Below are 24,895 nucleotides of genomic sequence, written 5' to 3'. Positions count from 1 at the left end.
TGTGAGCATAGTGATGTAGTTCTCTGAAATTAAGTATCTTCATTTTTTTTTTTCCCCTTTTAGCCTTTAAACTTCTGTTAGTCTGCCATGAGTGGAATGGGGGTGGTAGGGCTCCCTCGGTGTTGGTCGTGCCCTGCTCCCTCTGTCACAAATCACCTCCAAGTGTTTTCCTAAGAGAAACACGAATGGCAGCCTGAGCTCCAGGGTTCCAAATCCACGAACTCCCTCCCTGCCTCTCTGACGAGAGCTAATGGCTCTGTACCATTATTTTTCCTGTCAGAATTAATGGGGAGATATTCTTTTCCTAAAGCCATTAGTTAAGTAATATTGCTTACAGAATTGCTGAAACAGGATAACACCTCCTTCTCCAGGGTGTAAATCTTAAGAAATGATGAGACAATTGCTTAAACACATCAATTATATTCTAAAGCCTGAACTTTTTTTCTCTACAGTTTCATTTAGAGTTAAGAAACTTTGAAAGTAATGGTCCATAAAGTGGATTCTCTTGACTCAATTTTGGCACTAAATAATTCAAATAATATTAGCTATTTTTTGTTCTCCATTTAGTTTTCTTTCTTCCCCACAATTTGTCCTCTCTTCATTTTAGAGCGTTCTCTTATTGTCTGAGTGTGATTAAAGTTTCAACCTACCAAAAGATTTTAAGCGTACTTTTTCCACTAAATGTGTTTTTTTTTGGAGAAAATGGTAAGTGAAGTGTTCTCAAACTGATTGCCTTTCATCAGAGAAAGAGAAGAGAAATTCGAACCATAGAGAAAAGTGGTTTCTGAAAAAAAGAGATTGAAAAATGATTACTCAGAAGAGGCGAAATTAAAAAAAAAAAAAAATTAGGGTAGTTCAGAAATGCTCCAGATTTGGTTAGATATGGAAAAATGTATTTTTCTCTTCTTTGGTGAGTCTCCCCTGCTCTCTGCCCGAGAAGCAGAACTTCATGACACACCAGAGTGTGAGTCTTTCGAGCCCTCTGTCAGCAGGTGTTTTGCGTTCTGACTGAATTGGCCTGAGCGGTAGCTTTGCCCAAACATGCCGGGCACACCCCGGGGGCTTTTCCTTATTCCATTCAGTGTGAATTTTAGGGCCAGTGCCTCTTATTTTTCTTTCAAATGAATAAAGCAATACCATGCTTGTTGCAGCTAAGAAAGCAGTATTGACATATCTGAGGAGAGCTTGATGGTCCCCAGGCTAGGGCCCTCTGCAGCTGCCAGGGTTCCGCTCGTGTTCTCGCACACCTTCCTCTGCGTGCGGAAAACTCAGAACAGACACTTCGGGCTCCTTGCTTTTTCACAACTAGAGCCATCCCATCTGTAGAAGTGTGCGACTCTTCTTCGTCCGTCTTGTATAAAATTCTGGGCCTAGGTTAGAGATTGATTGATCATTTTAATCATGGCATAAAAATCCCTTGACATAGCTGTACCACAGTTTTTTAATTCAACCCTGCCCGTTTCCATGGGTGTTTTGGTCGGTTGCTGTTGTTTTGCTACCACAACTATTGCTGCAGGAAATGTTTTGGCTCCGTTTGGTAGTTTCTCGTTACGTACTTCCCTGCATAAGGTACTCCCAAAGTACTTCTCCAAGACCATGTTTACTCCTCCGTAGTTTTCAGCAGCATTTGTAAAAAAAAATTTTTTTTATAAACATATAATGTATTTTTAGCCCCAGGGGTACAGGTCTGTGAATCGCCAGGTTTACACACTTCACAGCACTCACCACAGCGCACTCAGCAGCATTTTTTTTTTTTTAAAGATTTTATTTATTTATTTGACAGACAGAGATCACAAGTAGGCAGAGAGGCAGGCAGAGAGAGAGAGAGAGAGAAGCAGGCTTCCTGCGGAGCAGAGAGCCCGATGCGGGACTCGATCCCAGGACCCTGAGATCATGACCAGAGCCGAAGGCAGCAGCCCAAACCACTGAGCCACCCAGGCGCCCCTCAGCAGCATTTTTTAAAAGAAACTTTGCTCCCGTTAAGCATGAGGCCCGGGTGAGGCGTACAGCCTCTCCACTGCTGTCAGCGCTCCAGAGCTTTGTGACCGGCGAGCGCCCCAGACTGACCCCCGTTGGCCGAATTCGGACCGCGGGCACATTGGTTAGCACAGCGTTGCTGTGTGAAAATTCATCATCGGTGCTGACAAACACATGGAATCCAGTGTTTTGGTTTCTCTTGGAAAATGGTCAGATGTGGCGAACTGGTCCTTGCCAGTGGCAGTTGGTGGCCCTGGGGGTCTCCTGTGGCCTCGAGCCTGGGCATGCCTTCCCTTCGCCACAGTCCCTAGCCCCAGGCAGCCTCCCTCATTTATGTTCTTTGCCTGGGCCCTACAGCGTTTGAGTTGGTGACTTGGTTTCAGGCGGGCCGTCTGTTCTGCGACTCAGCAGCCGGGGGTCGGGCCCTGTCCTGGGCACTGGCTCCCTGGCTGCCTCCTCTTCGTATGACATGCCAGGGGCCTGCCCCGCTCGAGTCAGGATGACCATGGGAAGTCTCGACCCATCACCCCCGGTTAAGAACCACTGCCGCAGACGGATCACAAAACCCTTGTCCTCGGCCGGGTTTGAGGTAAAGCCGTCTTCATTATGTCCCGATTCCGTGGGCCTGGGTTTCACTCTATGAAGGCGCGTTGAATTCCGTACACGGCTGAGCTCTGAAACCCCTGAGGTGTTTCAAACCAGCCCCATGCACTGAGTTGGGAGAAAATATCTGAGAGGAGAAAGTGATCAAAATGCATCCCTTTCATCTCAGGAACAGAAATGTGGAGACGCCACGATTACAGGTGGTTTCGGAAGTAAAAGCTTTACCTAATTACACATACATAAAAGGTACAATTTCTAACTAGTGTATGAAGAGGCTGAATAAGTCCCTGGAATAAAGGTGGCTTCTGCCTTTGTTCACCGGTCGCTTGGCGGTGCTTTCCTTTTGTGAGTTCATGGTGGCAGCTCGGGAGCTAACCGGGTGCCCCCTGGAATGTAGTCCGAGTGTCAGGAAGACACAGGAGGGTTTGGAGAGGGGTCTCTGCAGTGCCCACTCCCCCGTGCCTTCGCTCTCCCTCTCTGACAGGAGGTAATGACTTCTCCACGTCTTCTCTGATTAGAATTAATAGAGAAGTATTAATTCTTTCCCGAAAGCTATTAGTTAAGTCTTAGTGCTCCGAAATTGCTGAAACAGAATAATTCCTTCTTCGTTCTAGGGTGTAAATCTTGAGAAAAGATGAGAGGATGTTGCGGGTGTATCAGTCGTGTCCTAGGGAAGAGGATTGCGTAGACAGTTCTCATTCAGCGACAAGAAAATTCTGGAATGACGATACAGGAAGTAGATCGGCGAGGTGCAGCCTCGGCATTTATGATGTTCCAAATGGCCTTTCTTTTGTGATCTTTTTTCCTTATGTGATTCTTTAATCCTATTTTTGCTGTGTGCCTTAAAGTCACACTTCTGTCTGGACATGATAAAACTTATAACTGAAAGGAGGGTTTTTTTTTTTTTTTAAAGATTTTATTTATTTATTCATGAGAGACAGAGAGACAGAGGGAGAAGCAGCCTCTCTGCTGAGCAGGAAGCCTGATGTGGGACCCGATCCCAGGACCCCAGGATCATGACCTGAGCCAAACGTAGACACTTAACTGTGAGCCACCCAGATGCCCTGTGAAAGCAAGATTTTAAACCACCCTTTGCACTAAACACCATTTAGTGAAGAGTTTCCAGGTGAGAAGGATTCTTGTCCTGACTGATTGCCTTTCATCAGATATATGGACAAGAGGGTGCCTGGGTGGCTCAGTTGGTTACGTGTCCGACTCTTGATTTCAGCTCAGGTCATGGTCGCAGGGTCCTTGTGTTGAGCCCTACGTTGGGTTCTGTGCTGGGTGTGGAGTCTGCTTAAAGTTCATCCCTCCCTCTCCTTCTGCCCCTCTACCCTCCCCCCACGAAAAAAAATAGTTGAAAACTGCAAGGAAATGCAGTTTCCGAAGTAAAAGATTCGTTTGTGATTACTTAGAGGCAAACTCTCACGAGACTGCATTAGGGTGGCACAGAGACACTGAGACTGTCCCCGATGAAAGTGTTCTTGTGGTCCTCCCTCCCATGGCCCTGGTCTATGGAACTCGGGTCTCAGGCTGCCTCCTGCTGGCTCATGATCACCTTCTGATTAGGATCGACATCCCCCAGACTCTCCCTGAGAAGAGGAAGTCCTGTCTTCCATCACCCTTCCACAGAGTCCCTACCAATGAAGCTTGCAGTGTGATTGAGGAAGGGGATGAATCTACTTGCAAAAATATTTTAGTACAATGTCTGGCATGAAACAGAGCCTAAAAATTTTTTGCTGAATAATAACATGAATGAATGCTGAGACTTGGTGAAGAGAGAAGCAGCCTGCACAGGTGCAGCGTCCACACACATTCTTGCAGTGTGTAGGCTTCTGCTGTCCTCTACAGGTCTAGGTAGGGTCAGGGCCCCATTTTCACCATCTCATGGCTCCTTCCACTTTTCCCTTCAGGCTGTTTACCATGTTTGCTTGGTGCATTTTCTGCGTCCTACTGTGGTGGCTGCATCTCTCCCCCGTTAGACGGTAATTTGCATGAGGGTGTCTGCCTTGACTGCCATTGAATGCATTGCCTGTGCTCGGCGTGGTTCTGGACACGAGTATTGGCTGGACTCTGTGCTCGGTAAACCTGGGCTCACTGGATAGTTAGGCTTACAGATATGGGTTTGTGTATGGGCCCAACAAATAGGGACTCAGAAAAATGGGTTCAGTGAACATCTGAATAAGTGAGCAAACATCTGCCAATATAGTGGCAGAACTTGAAAAGTTCTGCCTGGCCTTTCTTAAGTCACTGCACATTTTTCTCACCAACACACTGTGCGTCCTTCTGTGATAGCGATGCTCTTAAACAGTTCAATCTCAGATCAGTTCAGAGTCGTGGAGATCACGCCTGTGTTTTTGTTGATGCTTGTACCTTGCTTAGAAGCCCAACACAGTGGACTCTTTTGACCCCTTCCTCATACACAATTCAGAGTCTGGTCTCCAGATTAATGGAGTTTTTGGTGTATTGGGGCAACTGAAGGAGATATATCCGTTTACTTGCATTATCATTGATAATGATGTTTGAGTAATATGTTTATTAGCTTTTCCATAATGCTAATAAACATATTAGCCCAGGGATTGAGACAGTGGGAGGAGGCGTGGCTCTGAAGAGGTCGATAGTTCTGTGAGTTTCATCAGCCTGCTTCACTCCATTTTCTCTCTAATTATTTTACAGTTTCTGGTAGCCTTTTCAAGATGGCTAAATTTAAATTTGCTACAACGTTTTAAGCAGTCTCTTTCTCTCAACGTGGCTTGGCAATTATTTCTGAGGGAAATGATTAAAAGCACAGCCTCTCATCAGGGGGAGAACAGAACGGCACGCGGAGCTCAGATGACAGGTGCTTTCTTAAGAAGATTCACGTAATTGTGTGAGAGCGGTTAAATTTCTGAAGACTGTGTGAAGAAGGCAGACTCCGTCATTTCTGAAGATGTAGGAAGTGATTCACGGAGTGATGCTGTGCCCCAAACAGGACCACATTCTGTGCTTTACCATTTGGCCAGGGCGCCACTTACTTTTTGAAAAGGGCCATTCATTTAAAAGTGAGTTAGCATCCTTCTTCAATAATCCAAATTAGTTTAACACACTTCAGTGACATTATTTGGGCATTTTTCACAATTATTAAAGATAACTCACTTTTCTCTGTAGACTGTAGGTCAAAAGCAAATTAAATCAATGGATTTTCTCCCTTCACGCTCTCAGATGAGTCAGAAAGTATTGGTCAAATGTGCACATGGCCTTTCCGTTAAGCTTCAAAACCCAAACAGCCTGCTGAGAAGACATTTGGCCAATCTGATTATTTTCTTTATACTAATTGGTTTTCCTTCTTCACTGAATTGAATGAATTGCCTGGTTGTTTTGTCACTGTGGGGACCCAGCTTAATCCACTTAGGCTGAGGTGCTTGCGCTTGGTGAGCAGGGGGGCTGGAGAAACGTTTATCATCATTATTATCTTTTGGTGATTTTTCATGGTGGGGGAGTGAAAATATAGCTGGAATCCACGTGTTTTCTCCATTTCAACATCCACTGCCTTTGCTAACTGTCTCATCTGGCCACTGGACTGCCCTGGGAAGCCCTGGTGGCTGGGCAGCAGGCGAGTATGCATCTTGAGAAGATGGGGACCCCCCCCACTGGAAACTGGTTTCTTCACAGTGACTGCAAGATAAGTCTAAGCCCCTTTCCACAGCTGCCCGCATCCAACAACGTCTGGGTCCCTGCTGGCTGCCCCACCTTCATCTCGTCTCCTGTCGCTCCTGCTCACTGCCCTCCTCCACGATGGCCTCCCACTGGTTCCCCACCCCAGGCTCCTTCCCCCCTCAGGGTCTCTGCATTTGTTCCTCTGTCACCTGGAATGGCCATCCTGGGCTGGTTCTTTCTCACCTGGAAGTTTCATTCCAGATACTGGTTTTTCAGAGACACCTTCTTCGGTCATGGGCAGCAGTGACCCGCCTACCACTCCTGTCCTGCGCCCCCCACTGACTGCAGCTCTCGGTGAGAGCCCTGCTACGGTGATGGGGATGTGCTCCCCTCCCTGTTCACCATCAGTCTCCTTCAGAGCCCCCCTGCGATCGCCCCGCCGTGTGCGGGTGATCGTCTCCTCCTCCACCCCTGGCACAACTGGAAATGATATGATCAGTTGACCGGCCTTCGTCTGTCTTCCCCCACTGAAGCAGAGGCTCTCGGGGGCCGGGACTCCTTCACCCTGTTGTCCAGTGCTTCGGGGCTGAGCAGCATGGCGCCTGCTTCACTGAACAGGTCCAAGACATGTTTGATGAGCAGATGAACGGAATACCAAGAGTCGGGTTCTATGTTGATGCACAGGTGCTCAAGTGAAAATTGTATTAAAGGAAAAATGACTACTTCCTTCCCCAAACCGTTGTACTTTCCTATAGATTTTCAGACTTGATTTGTTCAGGATTAATGCACTTGCTAATCTGGTAACCTACCCCTCGAGATATAGGAAGTAGATCGTACTTTCCAGGCAGAAGGTTGGAGGACTCCTCACACAGAAGCCATCCAGTCCTTGTGGAAGGCCCAGAGAATTATTTCAGGGCTTCCCAATGAAATGTGGCAAGCAGGTTGCCCCCCGCAGGGTGGCCCCAGTGGACCAAGTGCCCCTGTAAAGAGCTCACAGTCTGTTGTGCAGTGCCTGTTTGCTAGATGTGGGTGGAAATTTGAGGTTGCTTGATGGATACCTCAAGGCAGGCTTTACTCTGAAAGGTAAAGGTGAAAACAAATGAGAACAAAAGGAACTTGGAAGACAGACCATGTAGGGAGAGGCAAACTTCAGCCAGAACTTCAGCCAAACTTCAGCAGTGGCAACAAAACATTATCAATATTGCCAGAGACAGAATGGAAGATACTAGAGCCATGAGGTAACAACAGGGTGCTCTAAGGAAGGAAATAATAATACGCTCTTAGGAATTAAAAAACCTAATAGCAGAAATAGGAAATGAAGAGTTGGAATAGAAAATTCCAGAAGTAAAATAAAAAGACAAGTAGGATATAAGAGAGAAAAGACAAGAAAAAGAGGATTAGACAAGGAAGCCCAGTAACTTACCAAGAGCGGTTCTAGAAAGAGAGGAAAGAGAAAACCGGAGAATAAATATCAAAGAAACAGCACCATGTTTTCCCAAAACTGAAGGACATGATTCAGTTTGAAAGGGCACACTGAATGCCCAGACAATGAATGAAAATAGACGCAGGACCATGGAGACACTGAACAAAGAAGAGTCTAGGAGTTTCCAGAGAGACAAAACGCAAAAAGGTTTTGCCCAAAGGTTCGTGAATCATAAATCATGTTGGCTCCAGACTTCTTAACAACTAGAACTCAACAGAATGGTGTCTTTGATTCTGAAAGCAAATGAATTCTAATTCAGAATGTTATACCCCAACAAGTGGCAGACTGAAGTCTGAACAATTGTATTTAATGCACCCTTTCTCGCGAAGCCGCGGGAAGCAAGGAAACAAGTGGGGGGCTCCAGGAGCCAACTAGGTGAGGAGAATCGCCACAGTGGGGTGAAGGAGATCTGGGGGCACAGCCACACAGTGGGCCCAGGGAGCAGTGGGCCTCTGGAGGCAGGTCAGAGAATTTGAAGAGATCTTTCTAATGAAAAGAGATTTTTTCATTTCTAAGGAAATGAAAGAAAACCTCAGACAATTGCGAAAGAGGCGGGAGGATGGTTTTAGTAGTAGACCTATGGACAACCAAGCAAAATTTAAAAACAAGGTAGCTGTTCACTTGAGGAGAAACAGTGTTGGCCAGAAAGACCGTGTAGTCACGCCACATTCCATGGCTCAGCAGTGAGAGACATGGTCCTGATATGTAAGCACTGAATATTCTCCTAAACGACATTATGACATCATAGTTACGTAACTGTGATAGGAGATGGAGTGGGCAGTGTGCATACGTGGCAGGTCGTGGTGGGGGAATGAAGGTTCTGGATCCAGGAGTGCTGGAGAAAGAGGTGAACGCTTGCCTTCCCTCGTGGGAAGCCATAGACTCTCCTCCAAACTGAAAAAAAAGTAATCAAGAAGTACTGCAGTAAGCATATTATTAAAGTGAAGTAAGTTAAATATCAAAAGAATCCAAAGTGGGTAAAGGTGAGTGGGTGGGCAAGCACTGTTATTTTTCTTAATAAGTAGAAAGATTGGACTTTTTGAAAGTCTGTGCATATGTAATTTTAATCAAAAGGAAAGCAAATTTGAAAGGGGATCTAATGCTTTTCTCTGGTGGTGCAGCCATTCTAGAATATTTTCTGATCTCATCTCATGATGGAATCCATCCTTTCTGCAGTTCCGTGGTCCTTCTGACCCATATCCCAGGCCCCTGTGACAGAAGGAGAGTGCGTGCGGGGCAGACAGGAGGGGAAGCAGCTGCTCCCTGTAGAGGACGCTGCTGTGTGGCAGATGCTGTCAAGGTCTCCTCTTCGGCGCCCTCTGCCCACCCAGGTCACAGTAACTGCCACCAAACTACAGCAACACCAAAACCCACCTGGCTTCCTGCTGCCCCATGCTCCAGTGGAGACAAAATCCCATTTCCATGGAGACGGAAATTTCCACTCTCCATCCTGGTTGCGTGACCAGAGAATTCCCGCCAACCTGAAATGAACCTAACCTGACCTAAACGTGGCCAGGAAGATAGTGCTGCTGAAAAACATCCATGTGACTTTTTTTTTTTTTTTTAATGTATGTGATTTAGGGATTTTTCCGCCTAGGGAATTGGTCTTACCATTTCTTAGCCAAAGTGGAAATGTTTCATTAGGCTGTGTGAAGTGGTTCAAAGTAAGCTGTGTTCCCGCGCACATTGTGGAGGACTCTGGTAAACGAGCCCCGAGCTGCGCAGGAAGCCAGAGTCCTAGGGAACCCCTGTTTGCTGATGTTATCAGTTTCGGTGTGTGTAAGTGTGCCTCCCCATTTTAGGTCTGAATCTGCAGGAGGAGCCATCTCGTGCCTCTTCAGGATCGCCTGCTGGTTGTGGGCACAGAGAGGAGGAGGAGAATGGCTCCAGACAAACGTCGGGAAGCTTCTCTCCCAGCACAAGTTCACGGGCTGGCAGTGGAGTAGACCATGTAACCATGAAGGTGGGGACCACGTTCTGAGCTCTCTGCCCGTGGGTTGTCTGGATTAATGGGTCTCGCTTGCTGTCGTTGGTGTCCTGGGAGGCAGAGAGCCCCCTCCACCACCCGGCACACAAACACACAAACGCCAGGAGTGCACAAACACCTGCAGACACGGTGCGCGGAAGAATGGGATGATCGCTTCAAATCCTGACTACGCTTTTAATTAGTCCCTGAGTAGGACAGAGATGCTGTCATGTGCCGACATCACTGTGACATGGCTTCACCGCCAGGCAGGATTGGGGGTGGAGGGGTTGGGTGTGGGTTGAAAAGCACAAAAATGCTAATCCAGACCACACTTCGAAGCTGCTTCTCTGGAAAAACTTAAGTTTGAGGTAACGTCTACCGCACGAGCATGGTAATCTAGCATCAGATGCTTGGAACTAGGGGGATAATTGAGCGATTGGGTTTTTCATAAAGCCAGATAAAAACACCTGGCAATCTCAGTGACTGATTTTTGTCTCAACAAGGGGTTCTTCTCGAGTTAATGCATTGGTTAGTCGCTAATGGGAACTGATGGAGGGCATCCTGTTGAAGTTCATGCTTGGTAAAGAATCATTAAGAACTCAAGACCTAGTTTCATTGAGAACCACGTTTCTGACCACAAGGTTTTTGTTTGCTTGTCTGTTTTATACCATTAACCTTTCTTCCCCCGTTTATTTTCCTTTGCACGTTTTCTGCAGGCGATTTCTCCAGCTGCCGGTGGGCACGGTGACCGCTGCCCTCGGAACACTGCTGCTGGGTCACGACGGTCAGAGCACTCCAAGTCCTGTGTGGCCCCGGCTAAGAATGACAGCCTCCTGTCTCGAGGCGGAGGTCTCGGCCCGGGCTTGCTGGAGCCCCAGCCTCTGCCCTCCCAGGAGCAAGTCTCTGTGGATCTGAAACCATACGTTTTCTCAGATGCTCAAGAACCTTCTTCCCCTGAGTCCAAAGGAACCTCCCCCCGCAAGGATGTTGCTCCCTCTGTGGGTGCCATGTGTGCTCTGGGGGAGAGAGCAGCTCACACAGCCCTGGGGATTCACAGTGCAGAGCCACAAGACCACAGGGCTGCAGGGGAGGCCCTGACACGAAGCTCCCCAGACAGAAAAGCTAGAGCGGAGAGCATGTCGCCACCAGTACTGCCAGGGAGACCTTCATCTGGGCAAAGAATTTCAGGTTTGGTTTTGCTGGGGTCAGCTGGAAAAACTCATCTTGAAATACCAGCTTTAGGACCAGGCTTGGCTAGTTCATACGAAGAGGAAGGGGAACACAAGATGTTTTTTCCTACCGGGGGACAGTACAGGTGTGGGGAGAGGAAAGCCCCCTGCCCTCCCTTAGGAAAAGACGGTGGGAAATGTCGAGGCCCTGGATTAACTGCTCTAAAGGACCGTGTGGTTACTTCTAACCCAGGGCAGCCCAGAGAAGCTCCCGAAGTCCCTTCAAAGACTGTCAAGAGGAGGGGTCTAGAAGGATTGAGAAAGCAGACTCGAGTGGAGGTCAGTGACAGCAGCAGTGACGACGAGGACCGGTTAGTGATAGAGATGTGAAGCTTCTGAGCCTGGGGTCGGAGCCCAGATGCTATCAGGCTGGCAGGACAGCCGAACACTCTTTCACCAAGCATCTTTCACCACTCTTTCCAAGGCATCCCCAGCCAACTGCAGCCCGCATCCTCCCGGCCCCCTTGCGATAATCCAGGTGCCAGGAAGGGCAAAGGGATCAACGGAGCCCAGTGCGGGATGCTTGGTGCACAAAGACCGCACTCGCCTCCCAGCCGCGTCCTCTGTGTCGTGCCCACTGCCTCGTCCATGACGCGTTAACCAGGACAGCCGGTCTGCATGTGATGTGCAAGTGAACCTGTAGAGTCCAGTGGACCGACTTCCTCCGTCAGTGAGCTGAGGGTTTGCTTCAGAGGTGGTAAGCGCACGTGGGTGATCGGGGTTGCTCGCAGAGGAAATGGGTATGAATGGGGCATCAAGATACATCTGTTCATTCTGGAAACAAAATCCAGATTCATTCAAACTGCAGTTTGGTTAGAATAACTTGTGTCCTTAGTGGAAGTTGTAAATATACTCCAAAACGCCTATGATCTGGTGAAATGCTGATTATCTTAAATGTTCCGCCAGTGGTCAAAGCTTATATGTGATCCAGCGACACAAGCATGCACTGCTCTTGGGCCCGGTGCTTTTTCTGTTGAGACCTCTCAAACCCTTGGTTTTTTAGCTCTTGCAAAGGAACGCTGTGTTAAAAGTTAATAGAACAGTTTCTGTAATGAGTCATTTTTTGAGGGGGAAAAATTCAGTTATTTTTCTCTGATTCTTTCTGTCATATTGTGCTCTGAGCAATTTCAATTAGAGGGTTACATTTTAGTAATCTCTTCAGCTTAAATTGATGCCTGCTCATCGTGACGGGAGCCTTTTAGATTTCCTCCAGAAGCTTCAAGGATACAAAACTAATTGGAGTTTTGACGCTGTTTTACATCTCAGTAATTTTATTTTGGGGGCTTGGTGTTACTTTGCTGTCAAATTAAATCAGCCTCTGTATTGTGCAAGTCAGAACAGTACAGATAAAATTCCCCCGTATTCCAAGCCAGTGCGCCCCTGTGCAGAAGAAAATAGTTGATCAACGTCAGCCAACTCAGTGAGCGAAGAGTTCTTCTCCTTCTCCTTAAATGGGAGAGGAAAAACTTAAAGAGATTTACACTGCTGCATTTCAAAAAAAAATTTTATACTTGCTTTTGGTATGATTTTGTACAATTTGAAATTTATAGCCAAGCTCTTTTGGCTTAGCTTTTGATGTGATGAAGTATATGTGACATCTTGAACCTTCAGGAGCAGCAGCAATGCACAGTATCTCACACACGTGAACACGCTTAACGTGTCCTTGTCTGGGACTAAGGATGGGCAAGTTTCAAGTATTGTCAACATGAGTTTTCTGATTTTGGAGTTATTCATAGGAAACTTCAATACAAGACCAGCTTCCCCTGGTGACTTAGCGTATTTGAGACGCACTCATAAATATTCAAGTGATTTCAAGCCCAGCCAAGGAAAACGTGAGAAGGGAAGGAAAGGATGCTAGGTACTCACTTTGTGTACGTTTTGTTCTTTGTGTACTTCTTAAACCAAACAAAAGCGATGTGGTGATTATCTACCTTTGAATGTTCCATGCTCCTGTAATGAGAGAGGAGGTCTAGGAAAGTGGCTGAGTCTTGGAGGGAGAGTAAAAAGCCTACCCGTGTCCTTACTGAGCTGGGAAATCATGGGTAAGACACAAGCCTTCTGCACCTCAGTTTCTCCAGCTGAGAATCAGAGTTGGACCAGATGAGCTGGATGTGTCTCCAGGCTCCAGTCCTTGTCAGATGAACTCCCTCTCCTTTACCTACAGAGGTTTGGGGGCTCTGAGGTGGCCTCCATGGGGAGGGCCCCCCACAAGACATTTCAGGGGGGACCATGGAGAGCTGAAGCATGAACATCTTCAGCCAAGTATTGCCATGAAGAACATGAGCTAAGAGAAGCTCCATATGATTTCTTTTTCCTTAGAGTTCCAGATTTTGGGGGTACAGTCATCCAGTTTATACATTTGGCTCGTAATTCAAAACTTGAAAGCAAACCCAGAACACTGCCATGTGAGGGGAAGACAGCAGTATGGGCTGAATTGACTACTCTGTCTGGAGATGCCATGGTTAGGGGAAGAAAATTATCTTCCAGATATTTTTTTCCTGGTGGCTGCTAAGCTGTCAGTGAGATTGCTGATCTATATCAGTAAGTCACAGTTCCAAATAGCACTGGCCTTCAGATGGTGGTGGAAGTTCTGTCCTTCTGAGAGCCACCACTGCTGGCTGCCACATCCAGCCTGGATCCAGTATGGTAGAACATTGATTCCATCTCTCTGACTCCTTGTATGTGTGTCTTATCAGGGCGAGCAGGTTGCTAAGCCATCCTGTCAGCTAGTCATTTGCAATGGGTGGCCGTGTTTACAAGGGTGCCTCACTTTATATCAGCATGTATTGTGAAAAGCTATATTCCAATGGATTTAAAAAAAAAATATTTTGAGTGACTCTAGGGAAATTGGCTATTGGAAATCATCCTAAGGTATAATTTTTCTTTTTTAAAAAAGAATCCTTTTATAAAGCAACAAATACTCTCTGATTTTATAAATCTTAATTTTCCTGTGGGGCTTCTTAAAGAGAAATGCTGTCCCTGGGCTACATTTATCAGCAGTCTACAACCCAGTTTATGTTATTGAAAATAAAATTTAAATATTATTAATTGATAATTGCTGCAGTTTTTACTCTTCAGGTGTTCACTGTGTAGTGGCGAAGGGAAAACAAATTGATTTCAGAACAAGGCAAACTGGAGTGTACAGATCACGGACTCCCCACTCTCCCGAGGGCTGCTAATGTTATTGTACCTTCAGGTGAGGGTCTTAAGCGGTTGGTGCTCAGCTTCTTCCACTTCAGGGTTTCTGGTGTAGACTAAAGTCAAGTGTACTTTGAATTCTTTGCTGTTCTCTCAGGGCTAGGTATACAGGTGCCATGACTCGTTATACTCAAGGCTCACCACCCGGTTTATCTCTCCAGCCGTACCTACACCTGGCCAGACATCCCTTGTCAGAAATGCATGAAGGAAAGGGGTTTTACCTCCCTCCTTGGCAGCCTGGACTATTAAGTGACTTTTGAAATCACATGGTGTTTAACACACAGCCTGGATCCTCTTTGTTGTAAGGCATGATGGAGCACATCCCTTCTGTTATGCATGTATGACCTTGGAGACTGGATGAATGAATATCCCTTCGATTCACAACGCAAGAGAACCTATGGTTCATTTGCCAAGAGATTAAAAAAAGATGGGTGGGTTGCCTCTGATTCCAATCAAACCTGCCAGTAGCATGATGGGTAACTGCAGGCAGGTTACACTTTCTCCTCCTAAAATCCCTCTTCTAAGGCTCATATGGGAAGAGTAGCCTTGCGAGAATGCATTGTGACCACAGTTCTTGGCATGAAAGATGAACGAGTTGCAGCCTTGTGCCAAAAAGTATTTCCTTGCATTTACATTCATTACTTAGAATGATCACATTATTCATTTTTTCCCCAGCATAGAAATTTGCATTTTGCACAAAATTTGCCTGGTGCAGCAGATTTTTATAGTTATGGAAACTGTCATCATTATTGGAATGTGCTGCTGTTCAACTCCGCAGACATAATTTAATACGGTGAGGAGAAAATGGTCTGCCCGGCTCCGTGGCGATCGGATGTCTACGACTGCAGCGAACAGATTTGTGTATTTTTCCTCACTTCAGTTGTGATTCCCAGAGTTCTCTTTGGCTTTTGAAACACTACGTTTCTTGATATTTAAGCACAATTACGTTGTCTTTATCTTTCAGAACTCAGTAAATATAGGTGTCAGGACCCAGAAAATCTTGTGTGCTAGATTTGCACCTGTACAGTTCTCTTTACCCATGGCTTTTGTATTTATGTGGGCACATAATGTCATTCGATGTGAAGAAGTCTAGGAACGTTTGACCATATTGCTTCACCACTGGAAGAAAAGGAGCCAGGAAAAATAGCCCATCTCTGTAACTTGGAGCCCTAGAGGATGACTCAGCATCTCCTATATGCAGTCAACTGTTCAAAACTTCCTCTCTTGATTGTTCATAATCAGGAAAGCTATTGGCCTCTTGGATGTTTGTTGAAATTTATCTCCTTTATATAGTTAAATTATTTTGTTTTGATAAAAATAAAACTGAAAAGAAAAATGTGTTGTGTGATTTGTTAACATTTGAGCCCAAACTATCACAGGCAGTAGCCTGTATGAATATGATATCTGATTACTCCCAAGCAGTTAACCAGACATCCTGTCCACCATATTGGTATCCCATTCCACTCAACAAAAAGCTTGGCTAATGGCAGATTACCACATTTTCTTGTGCTGTTTCCGTTTCCCACATGTCTCACTTGTCATCGTCTGCCATATTTTAGACTTCTTAACTTAAAAACGTGTTTTTAAATTCTTAAATGTAGCGAAGTTTTGAAGCCACATGAGGGCACTATCCACAGTGCAATAATCCAAAACTTTCCCCCCTTAGAATTGATGTCTCTTTGATATTTAATATTATTCATCAATAGAAAAAAATTCTTAATTCAAAACAGTACCTCCTTATGAAGATAGTCCATGTATTCTTCACAAGAATAAGTCGAGTCCTTTTACATACCGATACAACACTAGTCTTCTACATCTATACGTCTTAAAGGCCCTTTAAGTGAATGGAGACACAATGCTTCGAGAGAAAAAGTACGAATGGAAACATGGAAGGCACAGATATACTTATTGATGGCTCTGAGACTTTTTCGGCTAACTCGTCAAACTCTAATAGTAATAAATTAACCCATTATTTCCAAACTTCAATCATTTGGGAATCATCTTAGTGCTTTTTGCCATATGTGTCCACATATGGGTGTATTATTTACTTAATACTTGTGTTTAACTCATCTTGTTTTCCACATGCTTTTATTTAAGAAAATTTTTATTGAAATACAGTTGACGTGCAATGTTACATTAGATTTAGGTATACAGCATAGTGATTCAACAGTTTTATACAATTGTCAATGTCAAGTGTGGTCACCATCTGTCACCACACAACATTTTTATAATAATAATGACTGTATTCCCTATGCTGTCCTTTTCTCTTCTGTGACTGACTCTTTTATAACTGGCAGTTTGTACCTCCCAATCTCCTATTTCCCCCAACACCTACCCACTTCCTCTCTGGCAACCACCAGTTTATTCTCTGTATTTTAGAGTATCTGTTTTTGTTCTTTAGATTCTGTATGTAAGTGAAATCGTATGGTGTTTGGCTTTCTATGTCTCATGTATTTCACTTAGCATAATATCCTCTAGGTTCATCCATGTTGTCACGGATGGCAAGATTTCATTCTTTTTTATGACTGGATAATACTCCTCTGTGTGCGCGCGTGTGTGCTTGTGTATTACATCTTCTTTATCATCCCTGTCTCAAAGAAGTGATCATTACCCTAAATAATATCTGTGAAATCTCAGCCTGAATTAGATAGTTTTATTTTCTGATCTGTAACAAACGAAACTACTAAAAATTACTCATCCATGTACCAGTTAAATACCATCTTTACACTGCCAGTGGTATAGCCCTCACAGTTGCGAGAGCATTGAGTGAATCTGAAAGGTCCATGCATTGTTAATTTCTTCAGCTACTCTAGTTCGTGGTAAGCACAGCGCTCTCCCCATTTTTTCTCCAAGCCAAATGAACTGGTGACCAGAAGTAGACCTGTAGGTTTGTCAGATAACTTTCATCAGTCAAACTTCATAGGTGAGTGATTGTCATTCGAAGTCAAAGGATTATGGCATCCTTCAGCTGCAAAGGAATAGTCACATCATGTCTTGTGATACATTTTTTGTACATTTTTTGTTGTTTTGGTGTTTGGTTGCTGGGTTGGTTGATAGGTTGGTGGCTGGTGAGTACCACATGGTACAAGGAAGGCACAGTTTGCAATCCATGCACAACCACAAGGACTATCCTCAATTCTGCTTCTGCTCAAGGACCTGTCTCCATACTCCTGGATTTGAAGTGAATGGATTTGGCTGCACCAAGAACCATGGAGAGCAGCTTCCAGTCTCCTGCTTGGTGACAGCCTGTTGATCTTTGGGCTGTGAATTGCAGAAAGACTTGCCCTGTGGCGTCTAGGACCTTGGTCTCCAGCTGTGACAGACATCTCTGCTTTCAGTCTCCCTCCCAGAGGCAAGTTCAGCACCCTTTATGATTGATTCCTTCCTAGAAGTACATGAATTGTTTTTCTGCATAAATGCGTGAGTGAATAGATTCCTGTAAGAAATTGGTGGTTTTATATGTGTAGCATCTGGAGCAGAGTGACATAGTCCTATCTCTGGCCACAGTGCAGATCTGGTCGTCTTCTGTGAGTACGTAGTGTGAAATGAGATGTAATATGGCAGAAATGAGGTGCCAACACCCTTATAAATGAAAGCCTGGCTATCCAGGCTTTTTTTTTTTTTTTTTCCTATATGCTAGTGTTCTAGTCAGATACGTTTGCTCTAAGGATTCCTGCACACATGCAGAGGCCATTCATGGAGGACCTACACAAAAGGTCCTCTTGTTCAAGAATGAGTGGAGCAGGGCTGGTGAGCTAGGAAATGAGATGGCCACATACGTAGTCCAGGAGGGATCTCCTTGGAGCACAGCCCGCAGCATCTACATCTGGCTGTCCTCAGCAGCTGGAGCAGTGCCTGGCTCCCAGCGGGTACCAGCGCGCATTTGTTAAGTAAGCCTGGGAAGTGGCTCACTGCTCCGCAGGGAGAGGAAGGAGAGACTCGCAAATGAGTGATTCAGCCCAGCCCTGATGCTCCTTATCAGAGATGAACAAAAGCGTATAGCAAAGTTTCCGTCCACCGATTTCAGAGTGTGCCAACACTTTCCATGATGTCCTCCATCCTGTTTGTTCAGCCGATATCTACCCCGTGCTTAAGTATGCAGTAGGCATATGAGGACGTAAGATTGAAAAAGTCAGGCTCCGTGGAGCTTTAATTTGGGAGGAGGGAGTGTCCATTAACCAACCAGACAGACGAATATGTAAACAATATACTCTCAGGTGGTGCTAAGGAGGTATTAAAGAGTGTCTATCTCACCCCAATTCAAAACATTTAAGGCAAATAAACGTTTCTCTCTTCCTGTCCTCAGTAAAGCAGGAGAAGTCATCCTCTACATTAAGATCTATGCCACTTTGTGCCAGCCACCTCAGTTCTTCTCACATGGTCAGAGAGCATTGCAGAGTGATCTCATGAGTCTTGTGCTTACTTTCTTGGTCGCTTCAGTGTCCGTGGCATATCCTGACCCAGGCATGGTGACTTCATGCTGATATACAGGGACCCGAGCACTTAGGGGTGAATGCCTCTTGGATCCCACAGTAGCATGTTTTAGACCTAACTCCCTTGACAGAAACCATCAAAGTCCTCTTGATGATCTGAGTCCTGGATTCTTTTTCTCGGGAGAGGTTAAGCGATCACCCTTAAAGGCATGGTTCTCAAAAGAGGGTTCTTGGGCAAGAGGGGAACATTGGACAGTGTCTGAAGACAGTTTTGATGTCTCAGCTTGGGGTGAGGGGTGCTGCGGTGAAGGCCAGGGATGCGGCTCGACATCCTGCGGCGCATCTCTTGTGGTGGGCATGGGCCGGTCCCGCACAAAAACGTCCAGTCCACCGAGCTGTTGGTACTAAGCTGAGTGCCTGGGGCTCATGTGAGGTTACAGTCCACGAGAAACCCACGAACAGCTTGCTCCTCATAATGGTGATGACACTGGACCCGAAGTAGAGTCCAGGCTCCACATCCCAGGCCAGCAGACTTTCCACAGCATCACAGGTGCATGAGGATGTGCTTCCAGAGTCTGCACACAGGAGGCCATCTGTTGGTTATGGTTCCGATTACCCTGAATCTCATTTGCTTTTTCTACTCTGCATTCCTCCTTGAGAAGAAAGAACCAGGACATGAGAAGGTAAATCCATGTGAACAGGTGTTTGAGTATTGAGTAGACATTCAGGAAATATTTTTAGATCAAAAGCTTGGATTTTCCTGTGAGGGTGAATGCAGCCCAAACTCTCAGATGGTCTCCAGAGCCAAAAGGAAGGAAAGAATATGGATACTGATGTCGGTACCGGGAAGCTTTTGGATTTGACTGAGCTGAGCCAGCTTGTTGGCTTGAGCTTTCTTCTTTTTAGGGGAAACTGAGAACCAGAGGATTTTGTCCTTGCTTGAGTCAGAGTTAGCCATGACTAACACTTGGGCTTCAGCCCTGAAGTCCAACATTCTTGCCATGACACGGTCACCTTCTGCCTCTGAAATGTTCCATTTTGTTCTACCATCCTTGCTAAAAGTGCAAAGAAGAGCAATACATTATTTAAAAAGATTCTCTGCATCAGAGTTTGAAAATACTGATCAATTCCTAGTTAACTGGAAATTACCCAGATAATGAAATTATCCGGACTATCCCATTTCCTAATTGTTCTAGTTAACCAAGGTTTGTGTTTATTTTGCAAAAAGGAAACTTCTGTCCTAAGACATTAGACTCACAGACATCACAGGCTGTGATGTTAGCAGCGCCTATGTGGTCTTATAATTTATGTACTTGAGCTGCTGCTCCATGGGCAATTTGGCAGGGATCACGAGCGTAGACAAAGAAGACGCTAACAGCAGAAAGACATCACCAGAAAGCCTGTGGAAGACAAACACTTCACATCTTCAATTATAAGACAACCTGATGCAGAGAGAGAATAAATTAATTTAAAAACCTCCTGCACAAAGAAAATAATGGAAAAATACATCACAAGTAGTTATCCCTTTTGTGCTAAAAACAAGTGATTTGAAGAAAATAACTGCATGGGCTGAATGTGTTAGTCTTATTTTCTTTTTCTGGTTTTAAATTCTTAGGGGAGAGACAGAGAATAAGGGAAAAAAGCAGCTTTCATTGTTTCAACAAACATTTATTGGGTATTTGGTATGTTGCCAGGCACCAAGCTATACTTTCTGTGACTTTTTCTACTTTTAAAATCACTTTCAATCAGGTGAGAGAAACTTCTGGATGCCTCATTGCTGATTCCAGTGGTGGGTCCAGAAAGGCCATTCTTCTAAGGTTTTTGCCAAAACTGTTATGGCTCATCTTAGAGGTATAGCTGGGGAGTAGCACCCAGGATTTTCCCCCACTGGAACCCGAGATTTAGGGGCTGGCTGACTCCTCCTAAGAGAGCGTCCATTCGCAAGGAGAGGTTTGTGAGGGTTTCAGATCGGCTTTCTCTGGAAACAGACCCTGAGACAGAATTTAGTGTTGGAGATTGGTTTGGGAGGGCCCTTGGGATGACGGGCAGCTGTGTAAAGTAGCACAGGGGAACAGAAGGGGCAGAGGGAGGGGGCTGAGCTCTAATACAAAGACAGCCTTGGCCAACCCATGGGGTGCGTTGGAGAGGGGCTGTGCCCCTGGGGGAAGCAGCTCTCTGTGGCCCAAGTGGGCCTTGGAGGGACCACTGCTGCCTGGAGACAGCCCTCTGGCCCTTCCCTGGGGGATTTGGGCTGGGACATCGCGGGATCTACTCCAGTGCGCTTCCACTCCAGGCCCGTCCGCCCTCCCGCCCCTCCCTGCTCTCCTCCTCCTCGCCCTCCCCCCTTCGTCCACTCCTCTCCCTCCCGTCCCTCCTCTCCCTTCTGTCCATCCGTCCGTCTGTCCTTCCTCCCTTCCTATCTAGCAAATATGTACTGAGCATCTGCCATCTGCCCAGCATAGCCTGGTAGAGAAGATGCCATTGAACAAAGGATTATATATTATTTACTTACAACGTAACAAATGCTAACAAGGGACTATGCCAGGTGAGAAAAGAAAAAAATAATCTGGGGAAACCAGTAGACTCGGGGAGCCTTTGGGCTGGACCCCGAAGGCTGGCCCGGGAGGAGGGTGACGGTGCTCCCGGTAAAGGAGCGCGGAGCTGGAGAGGAGCAGACGGGTGGCCTGTGGGCCACCGGGGAGTGCCTATGACACTGCTGGGCGAGGCTGGATCTGAGGAGTCAGTGGACAGAGTTAAGCAGTGTGCTTTTATCCTGAACAGTACAACCTAAAATTTCACACCATGTTTGGGGAGCTAGGGAAGTTCTGGGACCGGAAAGCCGGAAATTGGTTTAAAATGAGAATGGCAGACCTGCCCAGGAAGTTTGTATAGTTTTTGAGAATGGGAGCGAACCTAAGATTAAATCAGCTTCTTTCAATGTGGCGCAAGGGGGCACTGTGCAGAGCCGTGCAAAATTTCATACAGACCTCGTTAGGTTTTTGTCATCCCACTGAACCTGGCCACTTTTTCACAACAGACCATCTACAGGGGATTATCTAAGCTATAACACAAAATACTTAAAGGGTCAGTCGACCGTGGGATTCGAGAACCGCGGTCCGTAAAGCTTGTAATGGAGGAGTAGGTGGCTGGAATCGCCTTGCAATTTTTGTGTTCATCTGGTTGAAAAGATGAAGGAAAAGGTCACTTTAACGTCCAGAAGATTCTAGATGTCTGCCCTCCAGTGTTGTGCCTTGTGGGACTCACAGAGTGAGGTTTCTCTTCCGACTTAATGTAGGAGCAGAATCAAAATCAATTAGAGAATGATACAATTCCAGAAGGGGCTCGTGTTCGGAGTCTGGGGCTCCCTCTCTGTCCCTCATTCTCTCTTCAGCCAGAGAGAATGGCGGAGAAGCATTTGAAAAACAACCTATTTGGGGCTTGAGGAAGAGCAGGCTGTAAGTGTTTGTGGTCTTGCTCAGGCTTGTCTCGGGGCGTGCACCCCCCCAGCTCCCGGGCTGCTTTATTGCCTTCGGCAGGCTGAGTCCTTACTGAACATAAAGTTTGAAAAGCTTAACCTTTTCAATTAGTAGCTGAGGTCTCCCCCATGGAGATCATCCAATTAAAAAACCAATTCCTGGGTCAGGGTAGATGAGTCATCTTTTATTTGGCACTTACAAAAGTGGTCCATGTCCACCAAGGAGCGCACCAGGGAAAAGCACTTCAAAATGCGCTGTCTTCAGAGTGTCAGATCCCACATCGGGGCTGGAAGCCGGGGAACAGACATGCATGTTGGTCTTTAATTAAGGAAGCTGTTGAGAATGAAGAACATTTAACTTCTTAAACCACCGGTGGCTTAAAGACGGCGTGGAGCCCCTGGGTCCCAGCTGTCCCAGTACCTGCCTTGGCCTGTGCCGCTGACCCAAAGCTAAACCCAAAGCTAAATGCCGCTCAGCAGGAAGGATTAGAACCGTCTGTAGACCCCTCATGCTGTGAAAACTCAATTTTCACAAGTGGCCAAGAAAGTAAAGCTGCAGTCCCCTCCTGGGGGACACACCTGCCACAAGACATGAACAGGGCCGGAGAAGTAAGAGTCCTCTGCCGGGAGAAGCCCGCAGCATTGGGAACAGGCGAGGGCTGCGTATGACCAAGGATCAGAGCCCCATTGTGCAGGTTTCATCACTATTTCATCTGGGGGAGAATGAACCTATAGGAGGATGGATGGAGGGGAAAAAAGCCCTCCAGATTGTGCCTTGATTTTATAACCAGATTGTGGGAAATTACTGACAGATTGAATAAAATAATATGCTTTAGAGCAGCAGGGAGTTTAAAGGTGGAAATCTAATTGACTTCTACCCTAAACCTCGGAGCTTGGGGGTGGGTGGGGGAGGCTATATTATTAATCACCACTGTGGTCACTGCTTGGTGGTTTCCTGCGCTGCGGGAGGAAACGTAGCTTCCAATTACATACATGTGAAATTCAAATGACTACCTGGTGTACCAGAGAGGGGAATTCACGTGGCAGGGGCTGCAGCCCGTGTGTGTATGCATGTGAGCAGAACCACGCCACCCCATAAAACGATGCAGTTAGGGTATTGGGGGTGAGCACTGTGGGGGCGAAAACCCCTCTCTGTAAGGGCCCCACCTTGCCAGCCCTCTGTCGAGGCACGCGTTACTTTCCTTACTGCAAAGCCCTTGCGGTGGCCCTGGCCTGAATCGATTTCAGATCTGCCTTGAATAAGAAAAACCTCTGGATACATTCAGCCATTTTCTACCCTGAAAGTCAGAGAGACAAAAGGTGGATTGTGTCTAAATTTCAGGGATATTTCAGGAGTTCACTAATGTCAAGATAAAATGAGGGACAGACAAGAAGTCTTTTCTGAATTAATCTAAATTCTTTAGCATCCAAGTTTAGAAGGCCCTCTTTTGTTAAGCTTCCAGAGATTTCCTCTGGTATTGAAACAAAACCACACAATTTTTGTGGTGGGGTTCATTGCTAGTATGGACACTGGTTTCCTTTAACAAGTCTTTTGCTTCCCTGGAGAACAGACCCCCAACAGTCACCTGGGCTTGCCAATTTGCATAGCAAGTAGCTCCTATAAGCCCACCGTTGTGAGACATCGAAGACTCAGAGATTAAGACCGGCTTGTTCCTGCTCTGGGGAAACCCGTCTTAGCCCCTGCACACGCTGGCATGTGGTGGCCAAGATGTGTCCAGTTGTACAGTGTAAGCTGGGAGGCTCAGTCATGGATTCACTCACTTGATGGGCCTTTCCAGAGTGCCCACCGCGTGCGGGGCATGGTCGACTAGTCACTAGATAGCACAGAGGACCGCGGGGGAGTAAACTCAATGTCGGGCCACACACACAGTCTTTGGACTCAGACGGACCTGGGCTAGAGTCTGCCTCTTCTCTGAATTTCTGTGCCTCAGTTTGCCTTTCTCTAAAACAAGGACAGTAGGAAGCCCCACTCCGACTGGTGACATTCGGCAAGAGCTTTACTTGTATTAGGAGTTCTGGCCTCAGGATTCCTCGACACCCTTAAACATGATGGAGAACCCTAAAGAGCTGTTGTTACAAAATCTCTATTATAGCATAGCAATCGATATTTATTGTGTTATAAATTAACACTGAACACATGTAGAATAATTTATTAACTCATTTAAAAATAGCAGTGATAAACTCATTATGTATTTTTTAATGGAAACCACTGATATTTTCCAGGGCATTTAGGGAAAAGAAAGGCATTATTCATCGTTTTTGCACGTCACTTTTAAAGTCTGTTGCAATATCACTCTCCATGTAATCTCCCCTGTGTGGTCCTGACAGAATCTGAGTTTTGTTTATCTTTTTTTTTAATTAAAAAAAAATTATTTATTTATTTGAGAGAGAGAGAGAGAGAGCATGCACGTGAGCAGTGGCAGGGAGGGCCAGAGGGAGAGCCGATGCCCCGCTGAGCAGGGAGCCCGACTGGGCGCTCCATCCCAGGACCCTGAGATCCTGACCTGAGCCAAAGATAGACGCAAACCGAGCCACCCAGGCGCCCCTGAGGCTTTTTGTTAAAATAGAGTTAGGCCCTTGAAAGGGTCTAGGGGACCCAGACCACATCATGGGCACCAAGGTGGGAAGTCATTAGATTTTCACTGCAACCCTCCAGGACGGAGGCTATTTTCATTCCCATTCTACAGATGAGGAAACCGACGCCTCACCGATGCCACACAAGCGAAGCAGCAAGCTGGCATTTACACCCAGCTCTCTGCCCCCAGGGACTTTGCACTACCACCTTGGGGCAGAGAGCACAAAGCAATGCCTGACGCTCGTTGCTCCAGGGAAATGGGGGCACTGGGACAGCCCTGAAGCATGTGACATTCTTCT

The 24,895-nt window shown here is 46.2% G+C and overlaps 1 protein-coding gene across 4 annotated transcripts in view; it reads left to right on the top strand.

Annotated features, from left to right (window-relative positions):
- ZNF831 (zinc finger protein 831) overlaps positions 1 to 11,294 on the top strand; it is a 104,223-nt gene extending 92,929 nt beyond the window's left edge. For all 4 annotated transcript variants that reach the window (XM_059132544.1, XM_059132542.1, XM_059132541.1 and 1 more), the window contains 2 exons: positions 9,502 to 9,662; positions 10,382 to 11,294. In XM_059132544.1, the coding sequence (XP_058988527.1) occupies positions 9,502 to 9,662; positions 10,382 to 11,224 (1,004 nt within the window). In that variant the 3' untranslated portion in view covers positions 11,225 to 11,294. The remainder of the gene's footprint in view (positions 1 to 9,501; positions 9,663 to 10,381) is intronic.
- The last annotated feature ends 13,601 nt before the right edge of the window (positions 11,295 to 24,895 follow it).

The sequence above is a fragment of the Mustela lutreola genome, chromosome 9 (assembly GCF_030435805.1).
Source record: "Mustela lutreola isolate mMusLut2 chromosome 9, mMusLut2.pri, whole genome shotgun sequence".
NCBI classification, from domain to species: domain Eukaryota; kingdom Metazoa; phylum Chordata; class Mammalia; order Carnivora; family Mustelidae; genus Mustela; species Mustela lutreola.
Note: the sequence above shows the minus strand (reverse complement) of the source record. Positions and strands in the feature narration are given on the sequence as shown.